General features: G+C 40.8%; 1 protein-coding gene across 1 annotated transcript in view; it reads right to left on the bottom strand.

The window, feature by feature from the left end:
* The window catches only part of LOC149316377 (EF-hand calcium-binding domain-containing protein 7-like), a 54149-nt gene that overhangs the window by 30254 nt on the left and 2783 nt on the right, over positions 1-21112 (bottom strand). The window contains exons 2-4 of the mRNA XM_089515335.1: positions 5560-5747; positions 1250-1461; positions 532-618 (exon numbers count right to left, since the gene is read on the bottom strand). Of these exons, the coding sequence (XP_089371461.1) occupies positions 532-618; positions 1250-1461; positions 5560-5747 (487 nt within the window). The remainder of the gene's footprint in view (positions 1-531; positions 619-1249; positions 1462-5559; positions 5748-21112) is intronic.

The following is a 21112-nucleotide window of genomic DNA, read 5'->3' as shown; positions in this document are numbered from 1 at the left end:
TGGAAAGGGATAACACAGCCATAGGAGTCCATCCATTTGTAACTTCCCATTGTAATACTGCAATGCACTCTACATAGCACTGCCCTTGATGACAAACTTGGAAACTGCAGCTAATGCAAAATGCAGGAACTAAACTGGAACGCAATTACCATATAACTTTAGTTTAAAAGGAATTGCACTGTCTGCCAATATGGTTCCAGTTTGAGTCTAAGGTGCTGGTGATAACTTTTGAAGTCGCATAATTGGTATCAATGTTGGTACCAGTTCCCTGCCAAGTCAAAACATGGCTTTTGTAAAGCCTTGGTACCTAATTGATTTTATCCAGTTTGTGCATGTAGTATGGTTGGCACTATATTAAATTGTTTTCACTGGTATTTGGTTTGTAACTGATAAACGATTTAATATATTTTAATATATTTTAGGTTTTAAAAAATTACTGCTAATATTTATTGTTTTAAGCTGATCTTATTGTAAGCTGTCCTGAGAGATATAAATAAATAAATAAATAAATAAATAAATAAATAAATATACCTTGTAATAGTCAAACTTGCCATCAGCGTTCACTTCAGCCAATTCAAGAATTGTACTCACTTCATCAGGAGTCATTTTTTCACCGCTCTGCAAAACAAAGTCAGTCTAAGGGGTCCTGTAGTACTTTTGAGACTAACTGAAAGAAAGAAGTTGGCAGCATGAGCTTTCATAGACTTCACTCTACTTCCTCAGTCTCAAAGGTGCTACAAGATCTCTCTACATAATGATTCCATAGACTAACACAGCTGCATCTTTGAATGTCAGTCTAAGGCAGAAAACAGATGACGGTAAAGGGGTGGCTTAACACCGCCCCTTTGAGCACCGGATTGGGGCCGCGGCAACCGCACACTGCAACCCCGATCCACCATTTTCCTGGAGCAAAAAGAACAGAAGAAAGCAGTTCCTTTTTGCACTGGGAAAAAGGTGCCAACTCTGGCCCTTGCCTGGTTGGGCAGTGGCATGAAGCCAGCTTGGGGTGGAGTCAGGGCATGCAGCATGTGTATGCCACGTCCACAAGCCACCAGAAGCCAGTGTTTTTTGCCTGTGTGTTTAGCCTCTAAGTTACTGATAAAGCATGCATTACTATAGCATTATACTGAAAAAAATAAAAATAGTTAAGAAATGCAGAAAGCATTTCACCCAAAGTATATCTGAACTGCTAAAAGTACTATTGATTATATCAAGTCAGATTTTCAAATTATCCCCTTGGGTCACTTACAGTCATTAGGATTTTAGAAAGTTCACTATGGAGAAGACAACCATCATTATTTGCATCTATTTTTGCAAATGCTTTAAGTAGCTCTGTGCTCTTAACAGGTTCTTCTTGTTTTAAGATGTAACAAAAATCATCAAAATTCAGTGTGGTGGTCTGGGTAGTCCAGTATTTATCAATTGTCTTCTGAGATGGATTTCTTCCAGCTTGCTGAAGTACTGCACAATAAAGCAAAAATATTAGCATGCATTGATACCAATCATAGCTTTGTCAAATATCTAAGGCTGTTGCCACGCTGCAGAAGTAAAGCAGTTTGACACCATTTTAACTGCTGTGGCTCAATGCTATGGAATCCTGGGATTTGTAGTTTGGTGGCACACCAGAGCTCTCTGACATAGATGGCAAAATATCTAAAAAAAACCAAAACCTGCAGATCCCAGAATTCCACAGCATGGAGCCATGGAAGTTAAAATTGTGTCAAACTGCTTTATTTCTGCTGTGTAGACACACTCTTAAGTCTACATTGATACAAATACCTCTTTCTGACTGAAGGGACTCATTCAATAGTTTTTTGTGGGTTTTTCGGGCTATGTGGCCATGTTTGAGAAGAGTTTCTTCCTGAAGTTTTGCCAGCATCTGTGGCTGGCATCTTCAGAGAATGAAGGCTTCGACTTCACATTGGACTCATTCAGCTTTATGGACTAGTGCCCAGGAGTAGAATGCCAAAAAATATTAACCCACTAGTATTCACTCACTCACTGGCAGATAAGAATTTTCATGAATTGTCTTCTATATTTTCCATTTCTCCTAAAACTATAGCTCTTGAAATCACATACAACTCTTCCCTGTAGGCTTCAGTCCATGCCTTGAATACAAGGGCAGATTCCTAATACACAGGTATAACAAGAATGACATCTGTTGTTGAATGATTTATTGTTTTATTGAGTAGATTAGTATGAACATTTTTATCTTGATTCCCCAGTAGAAGTACTCTTAAATCAGAGCACAACAACACAGTCCAGGGACTATGAAAAACCTTTCTTCTTAACTGATATCTTTACGTCTCAAGATTACCTGTGGAAACATTAATCACAATCCAGAAAGTTGTTTAAATGTTCTGTAGTGGCCTGCAGTTACCTAATGAGACATTTGGCGTGGGGGTTTTTTTCTTTAAAAAGCAGCCCCACTTGTCACAAACTCCTTTTTAACTCTACAAAGTTTCCAGCATAATTTGTCAAGAGGTTTTCTGTTTTAAAAAGTAAACTGAAAAGGCCTGATGGCTACTTGAATCTTGTCATGTGGGTCACTGGATCAGAGTAAATTCCTGCAAGGCGCTTTTATTATGTGTGGATACTTTAGCTTCCTCAGGGGATAACCTGACATTCTACTTTAACCTTGTGTTCATTTTCTTAAAAGAAATAAACATCACTTCACCTCCCTAGAGACAGACTGTAAAATTCTGCTGCCTGGTATATTACAGTATTTATACATACTGGGAAATCAGTACTTGCTGTGACCTGCTAACTAGTCTCTTCAGACTACTTCTTAAAAAGTCTTAAAAACGTTCTACTACTTTACCTTTAAATGTACTCTTAAAAAAAAAAAGACCTGGATTCTGATAAGTGCTTATAGGGACATTTTAGTCTAGGATAGCGTGTTACATTTCAGTAAACAATTGCATATCACAGAAACAAGGATTTGAAGAGGCAGGTTGCAAATTACAATGCAGAGTGTGTGATATTAATCAAATATCATGTAAGTCACAACGAGTGTCACTTGGCTTCCTTGTCAAAATTGATTCTGAAGCTTCTAATGGCCTAAAATACATGTTCTTGTTTGTTTGCTTTTAAACAGTTCCACAGATCTCTAGAAATAAAATGGTCTTGAACTCTTGTCTTTCCTAAACTGACCTTGAAATAGACACGGCCAAACACTTGCTGTGTACCCAAGTGACATATGGACGCAGATGAAAGAACTAGCATGGAAAAGCAAGAAAGCATTTGTTCACACCATTCATATTTAATGTCCTGATTAGCAGAACATAACACAGATTTTACAAGCAGCGGTTCTGAAAATCTAACAGAGCTATACACCATATAAGGATTTTGTAAAAGAATTTGGACTGTCCAACTAAACATGCAGATTATATAGGACAATTTATTTTATTTTATTTCAAGGATTTATATCCTGCCTTTCTCCCACAATGGGATCAATTGCCCTTTCACATATATTTGTAGCTATATATACCAATAAACAAATAGCAGCAGCTACACTGTTAGAACGTCTATTACAGAATGCAGCATTTCTCAAACTGTTAAATTCCTGCTTTCTTGTTCTTAACTAGGAATGGGCAATTTGTGGGACTCCAGATCTTGTTGAGAATGAGGAACCACTTGACACTGGCTTTGTTGGGTGGGGCTAATTATACACCAACTGCCTCTGAATAGGTGTAAATTGCCCAGACCTATTCTAAATGTACCGTATTTTCTGGCGTATAAGACAACTGGGTGTATAAGACGACCCCCAACTTTTCCAGCTAAAATATAGAGTTTGGGATATACTTGCCGTATAAGACTACCCCTCTTCCAACGCACACCAAATAAAAATTAAAAAAAAATCAGATTTTATTTCAATATGGTAATTTTAATTCAAATGCTTATGACATGCAAGTACTTAGCAGGAAAACATGTTGTATACAAAGCCTGCTTGGATTGGTCAGCTCTCCCTGCCTGCCCAGCCCTCCCTGTCTCCAAGATTTTCTTCTACCGTACTTGTATAGCACCACCCTTGCTGCTTTCATACGGTCACTACATACGGAGGGGATGCGGCCATGGCCGTTTTTGAGCTCCCGTCACCATATGCGGCGACCGCAGATTCTCCAGTCCGGCTTGGAAGTTTCAGCCCAATAAGACGACACCCCGGAGTATAAGACGACCCTTGACTTTTGAGAAGATTTTCCTGGGTTAAAAAGAAGTCTTATATGCCAGAAAATACAGTATGTCACTTTCTGAGCACCCTAACCGTGAAATGGTTCCTAGAAATGTCTGATTTGGCCATAGTGACATATGCCTTGGTTGCACCCCATTTGGATTACTCTATCATGGTCTTTGTTGGGCTGCTTCTGAAAATGCTCATAAACATCAACTGGTCTGCAAAGTTACCCAAAGACCTATTGGATTGGCACAAAGAATTTACTGAGACTGGCTACAGAGAGCATACAATTCCCTTGTTACAACAGCTTCACTGGTTGCCAGACCATTTCTGAGCATAATTCAGAGCAATAATTCTAATCTATAAAGTGCTATACAGCTCAAGCCCATTTTATTTAAAGGATTATCTTCCTATATGAGCCTGTCCAGGCTGTAAGATCTTCATGGCAGGTCCTTCTCACCGTCCAATTATGTTCAAGGTACATTTATTAGGAAGACAGGACACAGGCTTTTTGCTCGTGGCTCCCAGGCTTTGGACCTCCCTCCCTAAAGAGGCTAAGATGGCCTTCCCTTTGCTTTCCTTGTGACAGAGAGTAAAAATTTGCCTGTTCCAACAGGCTTTTAGAAACTGACTACAAGGGTTTTTAATGGTGTGCTATTTTGCTGTGTTTATCTTTTAACAGATTCATTTTAAAGAGTTTCCATGATATGGATTATTTAGTTGTATTTTAAACATATTTTAATATGTTTTTACATCTATCTTTGTAAATGCTTTTAACTGTATGTGTTTTAATTTCTGTAAGCTGCCATGAGTTCCAATACTAGGGAAAAGGAGGAATATAAGTGAATTACTAATAATATTAACAACAGCAGCAATAATAAAACATGCCAGAAAGAGTTAAAAATCAACACATTCTCTGGTTAAAATTTAATTTAATTTTTGAAATTAATGTTAACAATAAAGATGCACTGGATTCTACAGGGCAAGTTTGCACACTGTTTGGTACATGGAGAAGAGATAAGGTACTGCCCCTTTTAAAAAAGTGTGCAAAGTGGGCCTAGAAACTAGAGAATGTTATCTGTAAAAACTTATGTAGCACACTGTGGGATGCTTTACCCCATCTGTCCATTTTCTTCCCTAGCTACATAGTTATCACATGGTTCTCTGAGTCTAAGGTACAAGGATACCCAGGCGACCACTCCCTGATGAGCAACCTGTTGACCACAGTTTGGCCACAGAGGTTTAGAAATACGAAACACAAGACAAAACAGTAACACAAATTCATCTAAAATGCACAAGAAATATTAAGGATTTAATATATAATTCACATCCTAGCAGATTTTTCTCCTCATGGTATCCTGAAATTTAAAATAAATAAAACTTACCCAAACACAGCTGCTCTTTTGATTTAATGTTTTCTAAGCTGCTTTTAAAGACAGCTAGATAGGCTGCTCGGCAATTCTTATAAAATATTTCCTCTTCATAATTCTGGGATCTCTGTGAATGAGAACTTTCAGAGGATACCATTTGTTCACTGAAGGGGGATGCATTGTTCTTCTCACTGCCAGCCATCCTGTAAATAATGCAAACATATTTTGAGACTCTTTTATTTGCATACCTCAATATCGGATCACCATCTGTCCACCTGCTCAGGTGGAAGGGAATGTTCTCTCTCTACTTCTACTTCTATAAAAAAGGGAAAAAAGAGGGGTTTTTACAAATATGGCTTGAAAAGCATGACTACTTCTTTTCTGAGTTCTATATTTGTATTTCTTTACTATCTCAAAGCAGTTAATAATAAACCATATTTGTAGGTGGATTATATGACATATTAGGTGATAAAAGGACTCTAAGATTCTATGATATTCTATGCTGACACAGATCTGTGCATGACTGTTTAGGTTATGTCTTACACATTATGGCTTTAATCTCAAATATTAAATCTGTCCCCTTCTGCCCTATTCATATTACAAAAATAACCCAGGGTGAACTTGGGTTACTTCTTGGTGTTCACACTCACTTTGAATGCACTAGGTGCACTTTGGGGGGGGGGGGGGAGCCAAAAACCCACATACCCATGATATATGATAACATTCCTCCCCCAAGTTTCCTTGAAAGATCCACATCAATCCGCATCTTTGGCAGTGGAACTACGCTACCACGTTGATCTGTATTGCCTGGCTGACCCCCCTCCAGCCCCTCTGAGACTTTTCCAGGGGGGGGGAGGAGGAGTACTGAGAAGGGCTCCCTAGGCTGCCAGTTGTTCTCCAGCCTGGATCTGCTGGGAGACACCAGTGGTTGGCATGGCAAGGAGGGATGCCCAGGTATGTGTGAATAACACACAGGGTTAAAATGCCTTGGAGAGATTCGCAAATCCAAAACATAATGGGAACAACAATCTGGTATTGCATCAGCATGGCAATCCTTAGAACAAAAAAGTGAGTGTGAATCTGCTCGATAGAACTCAGTGTTTAACAATGACTGTTTCATGTTCTCTAGGTGTGGATAATATACAGTACATGCAACATTGCTGAGAAATCATATATAGAAACAATGTTTTTCTAACATCAAAGTCAGATTTCAGTTGCAATGGAATTTCTAGAATCTGTATGAGTACAAATTCTTTGTATTTGTATTTGATTCATAGATTCAGACATGTCACAATATGTATTTATGTGCTATATTTGCATCCTGCCTTTTCTCCTATGAACAGCATGACTGTATTTCATCCTCTCCACAATATCCTCACAATAGCCTTGTGAAGTAGCCCTGGATGAGAGTGAATTTTGTTTGTTTGTTTGTTATAATGAGTTTATTAAAGTGTGTGTTTTCTTATAATAATGAATAAACCTCAATAATAATGACAATATACAGTTCTTTTAGAGGAATTAGAAATCCTCTCATTACCTTTGTCACATACCTTTGCAATGTAATAGTTGTATTGGAGAATGGGATATGACATAGTACATATCATTAGGACAACCCAGTACTTACTGTACAACTAAGCATTCCCATTACCTCGCTCATCTTAATCCCTCTCAAGGCTAACTCACAGGGATGATTATTTGGTGCCTGATAGTTGCATAATAAATATCAGAAATTCTTTTACATGTAAGCTTCCAGGGTGTGCTGCCACACACCAGATTCAACTTTTGGCATCCCACTGAAGATGCCATTTTCCAGCATCCACCAATGCATGTTGAAAGATGAATCTTGAATGTGGCTGACAGGTGCAGTTGACCAGCTGCCCATGGGCAAGCAGCCAGTATATGCTGGACTGTCATTTGAAGAGGCTGTTCATCCTATTGAAATGAATTTGATTAAACTCAAATCCCAGCTTTGATGAGATGTATGGGAACTTTTTGTCAGCAACAAAAGACAAATTTCCCCCAAGGCACAACCTTGGGCCACAAAGCCTGCAAGTTGAAAATGCAGTAATTCACAAATTATTGACCTTCCAAATAAATGTTTCACATCAAGTCGTCTGATAAAGAAGCCTTGACACTCTGTCATGGAATCACCTGAATTCCAAGCACCTTCTAAAGTGAACTCAGTTTACATAAAGCACCAGACTTACCTGTTTACCTTATTATGACCTCATGAATTATGTCTTAGGACATCCTCAACATTTCCCAATACTTGCTACTAGAAGTGATGGTACTAGTCCCTGGCAGTCAGGTGGGTCAAGGAGGGGGGATACCAGTCCCCCATATCAGTTTAAGAAGAAGTGATCTATAACATGTAATGAGCTTTTAAGGAAATTGACACAGTATGAAAAAAGGTTGAGATTTTAAGACGTGTACTCAAAATATTTGAAGGTAATGTGTAGAAGATTTTCCGCCCTTTAGTTTCAAATACCTTATTCTAGATTTATATCTAAATTACCCCATCTAGAACAATAGTTCCCAAACTTGTGTCCTGAGATGTTGATGGGTTACAGTTCCAAGAATCTTGACTGCTGATGAGGCTGAATATGGTTTCTGAAAGGTGAAGTTCAAAAACATTTGGGACCCATGTGTGGAAATCAATTATCTAGGTTACCACGTTATTAGGAATACAAACAGCAAAGGCATGGAAACAAAAATTTAGGTAATAACAGGGTAAAAAGATTAGTAAGTAAAGAGAAAGACAGACTCAGTAGGATTCAAGTCAGGTTGGAGATTTGCAAAAAGGGGTCAGCTGAAGAAACATGATACTACCTTGCACTGATCCAGACCAGAGCTTGAAAAGGCTACTTTTTTGGACCAAAACCTCCTAAAATCCCGTGGGATTCTGCTTTGGTCATGTTGATTAGGGGGTTCTGGGAGCTGTGGTCCAAAAACCTAATCAAGCTCTGATCCAGACCATTGTTTCATCTATCTGGTCATATTTCTTCCACTGCACTACAAGAAGCTTAGTGATGGGGAGGGACAATTTAGATTGCTGAAATGGTTTTGGGATGGAAAGGATTATAACCATTTCCACGTGTACAGTGGCAACTGTTAGGCTGCAGATGCTTGAACTTTACTTTCATGTTGAGTGCCAGTCAAGCTGATTCAATATGCATTTATCAGAAATGCCCCACTGAATTGAATGGGACATGTTTTCTAATAAGTGAGCTTCTGCTTTACTGAAATTAAGTGTATCTTCTGCAAAGTAAAAGCATCCCAAGCATGAGTGTGGCAGTCTGATTGTCTTCACTGTAGTTATTTCAAGAGGGTCAAGTATATTTAAAGCTAAGTATTCTGCCTGAATGGGTTTGCTGACTGGATATTCCATCATTTCCTTGGATGAAGACCCTAGTAGTGCATCAGAAGGAAACAGAAAAGACCGCAAAAATGCATTTTCTTTTTAAATAATTGAAATAATTCAGCACAGCTTTTTCCTCACTGTGGTTAGCAAATGTCAATAGTAATTTCCTTCTTTACCAATGGTGATGAGGGTTTTTAGAAGGCCATCACAGAGGGGCATTAAATCGTGTTGTACTGTTGGTCTAACCACCTGAAACATTATTTTATCCAGTGCTGACTTCTGAAAATATATTCCAGTATGATAAATTGAATATTTCAAGTTCAATAACAAGACAACAACATAGGTAGGGTCCCCTTCAGGACTCATTGGAGCCTTACTCTGGAGACCTAAATCACTCGCACCTTCTTGAGTTATACAGGCCTTTTACACTTGGGAAAGAAAGATAATAATCGCTTATCATGGATGAAGTACCCTATTTATAATACACAGACCGCCTTGCCTGACAGTTTCATATTACAGTGGCATAAGAAGGACCCCACAGGGACACAGTCCAGTTACTGCAAACGGGTGTCACTATAATAATTAAGCACCACTGTTAGCACACACAAAGGAAAGTGAGTTCTAGCCAATGAGGGAAAAAGAGAATAAATGTTAATTTTCCAGTAACCAGTTTTATCAAATACAAACACTTGTTTATGCTCCTCAGCTCTCTCATTACTTAGCCATTTCTTATTTGGGCAGCTGTGCAGCACAGAGATGTTTCCAATATGTTACTCACAACACAGCATGCAAGAAATTATTTGGGAGAAGAAAGCTCTCTTGCTAAGGTTATTAAAATATAGGCTGCATTGATAGTTCAATAGAAAAATATAGAGAAAAATTCTGCAGAATCTAAGATAGATGGATGTGGATCATCTATCTGGTTTTCAAATTTTAATTCTACGTATTATTTCAGCAGAAAATAAATGAAAAATCTCATGCACAGATTTTTTTTCATTGTTTATTTAAAATACCCCCTCTCCAGTTGTTCTTCTGAGTCACTGCAATAAACTGTAACACAATTGAATGCATACATCAATTTATAATGGATCCACTTCCAAATAGGTAAGTTCACATGAAGTGCTTTATGGGACTGAAACATATGAATGCAGGACATCCAGTTCCAGCAATGGAAAAGTTTGCCAATTCTCACACCTGTCCTGACTACACACTTAAGGCAAACCAGGATCAGGGAGAGGGGTTTTTTTTGGGGCACAGATGACATGGAGGAATGTTGAGCAAAACCTTCCATATTCTGGTGTGATCTTTTCTCCACTATTTAATACCTGCCCACTTCCACATTAATCTGACAAATAACAAGAATATTTCCTCTGAATTAGTTTTTGATTACAGCACAAATTTTCAGTATAAATACATATACAGTCGGCCCTTCTTATACACGAATTTTTTATACACAGATTCAAGCATACATGGTTTGAAAATGTTCAAAAAAGTATAAATTTCAAATATCAAACCTTGATTTTCCATTTTTTATAAGGGACACCATTTTGCTATGTCATTATATTTAATGGGATTTGAGCATATACGGATTTTGTTATACATGGGGGATCTTGGAACCAAACCCCAGCGTATAACAAGGGTCCACTGTATTTGGATATAATTATAAACAGCATACCTATACATTCATACCTGGGTGTATGAGGTGTAATTTCATCCAGACATACCGTGTCCTAGAATCCAAAGCCAAGATTTGTGATCAGTGGGATTGTAATTTTGATCCATGGCACATAGGGAAGAACAACATATTTTGGAATAAGCTGAGAAATATGACTGAAAACACAGTGGCTGTATCTGAATACAGGCTGAGTCTCCCTTATCCAAAATGCTTTGGACCAGAAGTGTTTTGGATTTCAGAGTTTTTAAAATTTTGGAACATTTGCATATACATAATGAGAATGTATACAACAATATAGCAAATAACCTATAACAACATGTCCCATCATCCAGTATTAATGCAAAATAAATGCAAGCAAGCAAAACAGGCCTCTGTTAACTATGGAAGGCAAGGCGAGGGACTTAGATCCTGCCAAGAAGAAAAATATCTTTCCCCCCTAGCAACTTATTTGAGCTGGAAAATTGTGTTAACATATAACTAACTACATGGACTGTATTTAATAATTTTGTAATCCCATGGAGGGAGGAATGTGCTTTAAAATAATTTTAATGGATTTTTTTTTAAAAAATGTAGGATTAACACATACCATCAGTTAACATTTTTCTATGTTTGTTAACTGCCCTCCAGTTGATCTCGACCCATGGCATCCCTATGGATGAGACATCTCCAAGACGCTCTGTCCTCCGCTGCTTTGCTTAATTCCTGCAAATCCATATCCATGACCTCCTTAATAGAGTCCGTCCATCCGGTATGTGGCTTTCCTCTCTTCCTAATTCCCTCCAACTATCCCAGGGTTATTGTCTTTTCGAATGAGTCCTCCCTTCTCATGGTGTGTCCAAAATATGTCAGCCTCAGTTTGGTCATCTTGGCTTCCTGGATAGGTTTCCTGCTTGATCTGTTCTAGGACCCATTTGTTTGGCTGTCCATAGGATTCTCAACACTCTTCTCCAGCACCACATCTCACATGATTTTCTTCCTATCATCTTTCTTGACTGTCCAGCTCTCTCCAACTTTTGCGTTCCAATCTCCAATGATCAGCTTGACATCCTATGTTGGCGTGCTGTCATTTTCTTCCTCTACTCCTTCATAGAATCTATCAGTTTCTTCATGTTCTGCCTTTGTGGTTGGTGCATATACTTGAATTATGGTGATAGTTATAGGTTTACCATGGAGCCTTATTAAGATGATTCAATCTGATTTTGCACTGAATCCTCCGACTGCTTTCACCACATCTTTTCTTAGTATGAAAGTCACCTCGTTTTGTCTTGTCTTTTCATTCCCTGAGTAGAACACTCTGTGGTTGTCTGATCCAAAGTGGCCTGTCCATTTTAACTCACTCACCTCCACTGCTATGTTAATTTCCATTTTTACTAAGTCTAGCTTCCCTTGGCTCATGCTTCTCACATTCAAAGTCCCTAATTTATGTGCTGTACTGCTTTGGATACCATTTGCCTTTCTAAGGGTGACTGCCATTTTTCTTGCCATCTTTCTTATGCCCTTGGCTATTCCTGCAAATGCGATATCCTTTTATTTCTTCCTCTCTTTCTGTTTATGCTCTGATCTGCCTGTGTCTCCCTTGGGGCGTCTCATCGTAGGGTTTACTAGGTGATGGGATTACACAAGGAGGGCTACCTACACCTCCCTGTGTGCAGTATCAACCAATATTAGCTATGTTGTCACTACAATTCACTCCTGTCAGTGATACCCACCACTACTACTGCTGCCCAGTAGCTGTTTGTTTCCATATATCATTCCTCCCGTTGTTGTTGTTGTTTGTTTGCTTTCCTACCCATCCCATTATGCCTCCCTGGGATTCTCTCCTTCCTTTCCCTCGTGTCCTCCCTCCTTTAGTCTGTCGCCACCCCCACCCCCTCCTTTCTTCACTTCTTTCTCCATTGTTGAGGGAGACCAGAGATGGCTGGTCGCCCTCTTTCTTCCTCCACTTGCTTGCCTGGTTTTCTAGAGGCACTTGCTTTTTTCTTGGGGGCTGAGGGAGGGCAGAGATGGCTGGTTACCCTCTTCCTTCCTCCACTCTCTTGCCTGGTCTTCCAGCAGCTCTTGCTCCTTTCTTGAGGGTTGGGGGAGGCAGAGATGTTTTGTTGCCCTCTTAATCCCCCCTACTACCTTCCCTTGATTTTATATACAAAACAAACAAACAAGCTTCATTTATATACCGCTTCATACCGCCTAAGCAGTGTCTAAGCGGTTTATAACTGTAAGCTAATTTGCCCCCAACAATCTGGGTACTCATTTTAGCGACCTCGGAAGGATGCAAGCCTGAGTCAAGCTTGAGCCCTTTTGCTGGTCTTGAACTCGCAACCTTGTGGTTTTGAGTGAGTGGCTGCAGTACAGGCATTTAACCACTGCGCCACCAGGGCTCCTCCAATATAGGCTTGGATTCTCTTGCTAGTCCTACCTAAAGTAGACCCATTGAATCAAGGGCCTCACTAGGGAGTGCAGGGGGTGTTGGATGCACCAGGTAACACCTTGGAGGGGAGATCACACAACTTCTCTCCAAAGGTCTGCATTTGGCAGAAATGGGCTATGATGTTTGCCTGTGTCCCTTTAAAATGCTGAAGATATGGTGTGAGTGGGGAAAGGCTCAATGGGAGGAGAAAGGAAAGGTCCCAGGATTTTTTAAAAAATGAAATTTTAAATTTGAATTTTTTTTAAAAAAATATTTTTTAAAAAATGAAACTTTCTTTAAAAACATCACATCTTTCCAAATGTTAAGTTTAACCACATGAAACTATGTAAATGTAAATACATTTAGAATATGTGTATGATATTATAATTTAAAGGTATAATTTTAATTTTATTAGTTGTTTATGTCACAACTACTACCATTACATTCAGTGACATACGGGAATTATACAGTTGGCCCTCCTTATCCACAGATTTTTTTTATCCATGGATTCAAGCATCCATGGCTTGAAAATATTTTAAATATATATAAATTCCAAATAGCAAAACCTAAGTTTCTATTTTATATAAGGGACATCATTTTGCTATACCATTGTATTTAATGGACTTGAGCATCCATGGATTTTGTTATTCACAGGAGGCCATGGAACCAAACCCCAATGGATAACAAAGACCCACTGTAATTTATGAGAGACATTAGTACAAAAAACATTACTATGGATTCTGCAGGGTGTAGTATGGGAGGTCAATTGGGGGGTGACACCATGAGTTACAATATCGGACGATGTTAACTCTAGTGATGTCACTGCATTGAATCAATTGGCTTTACCTATGTGTTGACTTAGCATTCAACAGTTCATTGAATGGGCCTATTCTAGTTTGGACCAACCAACAGTATTCTAGTCATTACAAACTTTGATTACAGAAAGGCCTTTTCAAAGGCTTGTTTGAACATAGTGCCTCTTGCCAAACTAGAAGACTGTTTTAATGAGGCTTCTTATAATGAAAGAGTTTGTCTTTGTGATCACAAGTCTGGTGAGCAGTTGGCACATGTGATACTTTGATGACCTATATTTTTTGTCAAGCAGGAAAATATGTTGCAGCCTTTTTTAAGAAGTACTTCTAGGAAGAACAGATTGTGACAAAGTAATACTATTACTAGGCAGTGATAAATTTATTATCCTCTAAATATCAAGCTTTGCTACTTTGATTGTTAAGTCTAAATATGCATCTACACTGTAGAAATAATGCAGTTTGACACCATTTTAACTCAGAATCCTGGGATTTCTAGTTTTGTGAGGCACCAACATTCTTTGACAGAGGAAGCTAAAGACCACAGATAGATCCCAAAATTACATAGAGGTGAACTACAACACTTAAAGTGGCGATAAACTGCATTATTTCTTCAGTGCAGATGCACTTGAACTCAAAGTCAAAGTCTAAAATTTGGGTGGCAAACCAGATTGACAGCTAAGCCAGTTATTTCATTCTGGGTTTCCTTTTATTATATTGTTGTTATTGTTGTTGTTGCTATAGTGTGCCTTCAAGTCAGCTTATAGTGACCCTAAGGTGAACCTGTCATGGGGTTTTCTTGGTAAGTTTCTTCAGAGGGGATTTGCCATTGCCTTCCCCTGAGGCTGAGAGCCTGTGAAATCCACAAGGTCACCCCGTGGGTTTCCATGGCCGAATGATGATTCAAACCCTGGTCTCTAGTCCAGCACTCAAACCACTACACCACAGAATTATTAATTCTTGGTCAAGTTTATAATGTGTTGTTTTTATTGTTTTAATATAATGTCTGAATATACTGTATATGGATATGTAGACATGAAATGATTGTGGTAATTTTATTGGGTTTTATTGCATTATAATACTCTTTGGCGTTTTGCTAAACTAGTAAACTTGTTTTTATGTTGCTCTATTATAATTAAGCCAACTTTTCATCAAACAAATGGCTGCTATAGCTTAATATTCTTTTGCATGCTCACATCCATATTGTAATTTATTTAAATTTTGTAAACCATGTTAGACCTCAATTTTGGAGGAGAAAGGTGGGATAAAAACTAGATCATGCCTCTTGTCCCTGACACCAACTTTCAATGTACAATTTTCATATGTAAAGTAGTTCAAGGTGATGACAGTGTCTATGGGAGGATCAGATATACTTAATCATGGCCCAAGGATAGAAAGTGATTGTACACTAAAGTAAGGAACATCTTTTTCCCCCTTGACATAGTTTGCAGTACAGTACTTCTCATTAAAACCTGTTATCAAGTCTCAATGGCTGCAATCAAACAACTAGTCTCTACAATTTCACAACACTTCGCATCTTTTTATGTAGAAAACACAAATTAATCTTTGATTCCAGAATTCATTTCAATGTCTGGGTTTAAGCTGAGACTTTGTAAAGTAAACCAAGGCAAGAATACCTCTAGACATGCAATATGCAGAGAGCTTTCTCCTCATATCTGCACAAGCCATCCTCAAAACATTTGCAATTGCAAGTGTGTTGTTGTTAGCTGCCCTTGAGTTAGTTCTGACTCATGGCGATCCTATGGATGAGACATCTCCAAGAATCCTATCCTCCACTGCCTTGCCCAGATACTGCAAACCCCTGTCCATAACCCCCCTGACTGAGTCTATCCATCTGGTTTGTGGCCTTCCTTCCTTTCTTCTACCCTCTACTTTTCCTAACATTATTGTTTTTTCTAGTGATCCATGCCTTCTCATTATGTGGCCAAAGTACAATAGTCTCAACTTGATCATCTTAGGCGGGTTATAAACCGCCGCCGCCGTTTGCTCTGTGCGGGAGCCGCAGCAGCCACACCGCGTGGCTCCTGCATGGACCGAAAAAGAAGCTCCAAAATGGAGCTTCTTTAAGTGGCGCCTCTATGACGTCGCGAGGCGCCAGGGGCGGACTCACGACGTCATAGACGCCGCAACACGTGCGGACGCACAGCGTCAGATACGTAAACATGGCGGCCCCCATGTGGAAGGGGCGCCGCCATGTTGTACGTATGGAATACGTACTAGGGTTAGGGGGGTGCGGAAGCACCGCCCCTTCCTAACCCTAATACGTATTCCATACGTATTTTTTGGCAGTTTGTAACCCGCCTTAGCTTCCAAGAAGAGCCCTGGTCTGATCTGTTCAAGAACCCATTTGTTTGTTTTCTTGGCTGTCCATGGTATCCTAAGTACTCTACTTCAGCACCACATTTCAAATTCAGGAGGTGTGTTGTCTCCCTGGAGCAAAAATCAGTTATGGGACACTGAGACTGACAAGATGTGTCAAGCCTACTGATCACTACCCCTTCCTTTTGGTCCATGTGGGAACCAATGATACTGCAAGCTCAGCCTTCAGACCATCAGAAGGGATCATTAGGCTTTGGGTAGAAAACTGAAAGAGATGAAGGCACAGGTTGTCATTTGATCCCTTCTCCCAGTTGAAGGGCATGGTCCAGGAAGGTGTCACTGAGAACAATTTGGATTCTTGGAACATGGGCTGTGGTTCCATGAAGGGGGCCTTTGGGCAAAGGATGGATTGCACCTCACACCAGTTGGCAGAAATGTTTTTGCCAATAGTCTCAAACATTTGATAAGGAGGGCTTTAAATTGAGTTATGTGGGGGAGGGAGACAGTACTTTGGAAGGTAGGAGTTCATCAAGGGCTGGAGATAATAGGCAAACTGTTATAGAGGGAACAAGGCAAAGAGTGCAAGGACCCAACAGTGGGAGGGGAAAAACAATACATAGGCAGCTAGCGAGAAGGACCCATGATCTTAAGATGTCTCTACACTAATACACAGAGTATGGGAAATAAACAAGATGAACTTGAACTCCTAGCACAATGAAGCAAATATGAGATAATAGGCATCAGTGAAACTTGGTGGGATGAGTCTCATGATTGGAATGTAGGAATAGAGAGGTATAACCTTTTGAAGAGAAATAGGCCAAACAGGAAAGGAAGAGGAATAGCATTATATGTCAGGGATATTTACACCAGTGAAGAGATCCAGGACTTAAATCCTGGAAATCAGGAGGAGAGCAGCTGGATAAAAATTAAAGGGGAAGGAAACAACAGGGATGTTATGGTGGGGGTCTACTACAGACCCCCATGTCGGACTGAGGAACTGGGTGTTGTTTTTCTAGAGCAGATGACCACACATTTGGAAAGGAGAGATGTAGTAATGATGGGTAACTTCAATTATCCTGATATTTGCTGGAAGTCAAACTCAACCCAAAACCTGAAGGTCTAGCAAATTTCTCACTTGCCTAGAAGATGATTTCATTATCCAAAAGGTGGAAGAGGCAACAAGGGGATCAGCTATTTGAGATCTGATCCTAACCAACAGGAGTGACCTAGTCAATGGGGTGCAAGTGACGGGATCCTTAGGTGGGAGTGATCATGTTCTCCTGGAGTTTGTTATAGAGTGGAAAGGAGAAGCCAGACATAGTCAGACACACATTCTAGACTTTAGGAGAGCTAATGTCAATAAACTAAGGGAAATACTGGGGGTAATCCCATAGTCGGGAATACTAAAAGAGAAGAGAGTTCAGAATGGGTGGGATTTTCTCAAAAGGGAGATACTGAAAGCACAATTTCAAACTGTTCCAACGAGGAGGAAAAATGGGACATGTCTGAAGAAACAGGGTTGGATGACTAAAGAACTTTACACAGGAGATATATAAGAAATGGAAAAAATGGGGGAAATAACTAAAGAGGAATTCAAACAAATAGCTAGCACATGTAAAGTCAGGAAAGCTAAACTGCAGAATGAGCTCAGGCTTGCTAGAGAGGTTAAGAACAATAAAAAAGGGCTTTTGGGGGTATGTCTGTAGCAAAAGGAAGAAGAAGGAAATGGTAGGGTCACTGTCTGGAAAAGATGGCAAAATGTGAACAGGGTACAAAGAAAAGGCAGAACTACTCAACACCTTCTTTGCCTCAATTTTCTCACAAAAGGAAAAGGGTGTTCAACCTGAGGAAAATGGAGCAGAGGACACAACAGGAGAAATCCAACACAGTATAATGTATTGCATATTGTATATTGTTATAATTTGGTAGAACTATTATTTACTGTATTGACTGAGATTGATAATAATAAAAACTTTTTTAAAAAAAAAGAGAGAGAAATGCAACACAGAATAAGTAAAGAGGTAGGACAGGGATACCTGGTTAATCTAACTGAATTTAAGTCTTCAGGACCAGATGAACTACATCCAAGGATATTAAATGAACTGGCAAATGTAATATCGGAGCCACTGGCAATAATCTTTGAGAACTCCTGGAGAACAGGAGAAGTCCCAGGAGACTGGAGGAGGGCAAACATTGTCCCCATCTTCAAAAAGGGGAAGAAAGAGGATCCCAACAATTATCATCCATTTAGTCTTACATCAATACCAGGAAAGATTCTAGAGCAGATCATTAAACAGAGAGTCTGTGAATATTTAGAAGGGAATGCCATAATCACTGAAAGTCAGCATAGGTTTCTCAAAAACAAGTCATACCAGACTAATCTGATCACTTTTTTTATATAAAATTGCCAGCTTGGTAGATGAAGGGAATGCAGAAGACACAGCACATCTTGATTTCAGTAAGGCTTTTGACAAAGTCCCCCATGATATTCTTGCAAACAAGATAGTAAAATGTGGGCTAGACAATACAACTGTTAGGTAATAAATAATAAATAAAAGTTTTATTTCTATACCGCCCTTCTTCAAATCAGGGCGGTGTACAGCAAAGTTAACATTACAGTATACATTCAAACAGTACATTATACAAGAAAACATATCACAATAAAACCTAAACATTTTAAAAGCATTACAACCTCGTGCCAGTCTAATGCTGGCAGAGGGGGGGGGGGGAGGAGAGTCCATATTCAGGGGGAAATATTCAGGGGTAGGCTTGCTTGAATAAATAAGTTTTCAACCCCTTCTTAAATTGGGGTAGGGAGGTGGCTGCGCGGAGCTCCATTGGCAGCGAGTTCCAGAGGCTGGGGGCCGAGATTGTAAAGGCCCTCCTGGAAGTAGAAGCTAATCTGGCCTCCGGAACTCTTAGAAGATGCTGCCCCGATGATCTGAGGGTGCAGGGCAGATTATATGGGGTGAGGCGGTCCATCAGATACCCTGGGCCCAAGCCATTTAGGGCTTTATAGGTAACGACCAACACCTTGTATTGCGCCCGGAAGCATATAGGCAGCCAGTGCAGGTCTTTAAGCACTGGGGTTATATGACTGGCCCTAGATGTATTAGTGACCAGTCGAGCTGCCATATTCTGCACTAATTGCAGCTTCCAGGTATGATACAAGGGTTGCCCCATGTAGAGCGCATTGCAGAAGTCCAAGCGAGAGGTTACCAGAGCATGTACAACAGTTTCAAGGTCCCTCCGGCCCAGGTAGGGACGCAGCTGGTGTATCCGCCGAAGCTGATAACAGGTGCTCCTGACTGTCGCATCCACTTGAGCTGTAAGGTGGAGCGACGAGTCAAGGAGCACCCCCAGACTGCGTACCGAGTCCTTCACAGGGAGCGTGACCCCGTTCAGGACGGGTGGAATTACCGCCGTCCCTGGACCAGGAGAACCTATCACAAGTACTTCCGTTTTCTCTGGATTCAGGCTGAGTCTGTTTTCCCTCATCCAGCCCATTACCGACTCCAGACAGGCCACGAGAGGAGAGACGCCAACCCCGGTCACTGCATCAGTCGGAGACAGAGAGAAAACTATTTGGGTGTCATCAGCGTACTGATAACCCCGCGCCCCATGTCTCCGGATGATCTCTCCCAGCGGTTTCATGTAAATGTTAAATAGCATGGGGGACAGAATGGCTCCTTGAGGGACCCCAGATGTAAGGGCCCTCTTGTCGGAGCATACGTCCCCCAGCTGCACCATCTGGAACCTCCCAGAGAGATAGGATCGGAACCACTGGAGTGCAGTGCCCCCGATTCCCACCTCTGCCAGGCGCTCCAGAAGGATACCATGGTCTATGGTATCGAAAGCCACTGAGATGTGCAAGAGCACTAACAGGGACACGCTTCCCCTGTCCATGCCCAGACGGAGATCATCGACCAAGGCGACCATGGCAGTCTCAACCCCGTAACCCGCCCGAAAGCCGGTTTGAAATGGGTCTAGATAATCCGTTTCATCCAGGATTGATTGAAGCTGGAGAGCAACTGCCCTCTCGATCACCTTCCCCAAAAATGGCAATAGCGAAACTGGCCGGTAATTGTTATGCAACAGGGGGTCAAGGGAGGGCTTTTTTAACAAAGGTTTTACTATGGCCAATTTCAATTTAGATGGAAATTGCCCATCCCTCAAAGATGTATTAATAATCTGGTGTAACAGTGAGGTCACAACCGGTCCCCCCTGTGCCGCTAGCCATGAGGGACAGGGATCGAGAGAGCAAGTCGTCTTCCTAACACTTTGAAGGATCCTGTCCACATCCTCGGTACTAACAGATGCAAACTGATCCAGTATAACTGAGTCCACGGAAGCTCTGGATACCTCTGCTCTAGGTTCTGCTCTAATGCTGCCTTCAAGACCTTCGCTTATCCGAGAGGTTTTATCCACGAAGAAGTTGTTAAATTGGTCACAGCAGGCCTTCGAAGGTTCAAGGATCTGGTTCGGGGCAGGAGGGAGCTGAGTTAGCTCCCTCACAACCCTGAACAACTCTGCTGGACGCGACTCCGCGGACGCGATACGAGCACCATAGAACGAATTCTTAGCTGCCCGTATCGCCTCTCCGTAGTCCTCCAAAAGGTGGTCTAGGAGAGTCTTGTCGGCTAAGCGTAGGTGTTTCCGCCAGCGGTGCTCTAGCCGTCGCAGGACCCGCTTCCGCGCCCGGAGGTCTTCCGTGTACCAGGGCTTACATTTGGAAGCAGGCTTGAGAGGGCGCTTGGGAGCGATACTGTGTATAGCCCTAGAAAGACCGGTATCCCAGATACCAGTCAGAGCATCAACAGAATCACCGTCATTTCCAACCATATACCCCTCTAGGGCTTCTTGGAACCTTTTGGGTTCAATCAGCCTTCGAGGGTGGACCATTCGAATAGGTCCGCCACCCCCGGGGGGGATCTGGGTAGAAGCCTTGATCTTTGCCTCCACCAGGAAATGATCCG

Source organism: Sceloporus occidentalis, unplaced genomic scaffold (genome assembly GCF_023333645.1).
Source record: "Sceloporus occidentalis isolate IW3139 unplaced genomic scaffold, rSceOcc1.0.p SCAF_3, whole genome shotgun sequence".
In the NCBI taxonomy this organism is placed as follows: domain Eukaryota; kingdom Metazoa; phylum Chordata; class Lepidosauria; order Squamata; family Phrynosomatidae; genus Sceloporus; species Sceloporus occidentalis.
This window is presented reverse-complemented; position numbering and strand designations above follow the sequence as displayed.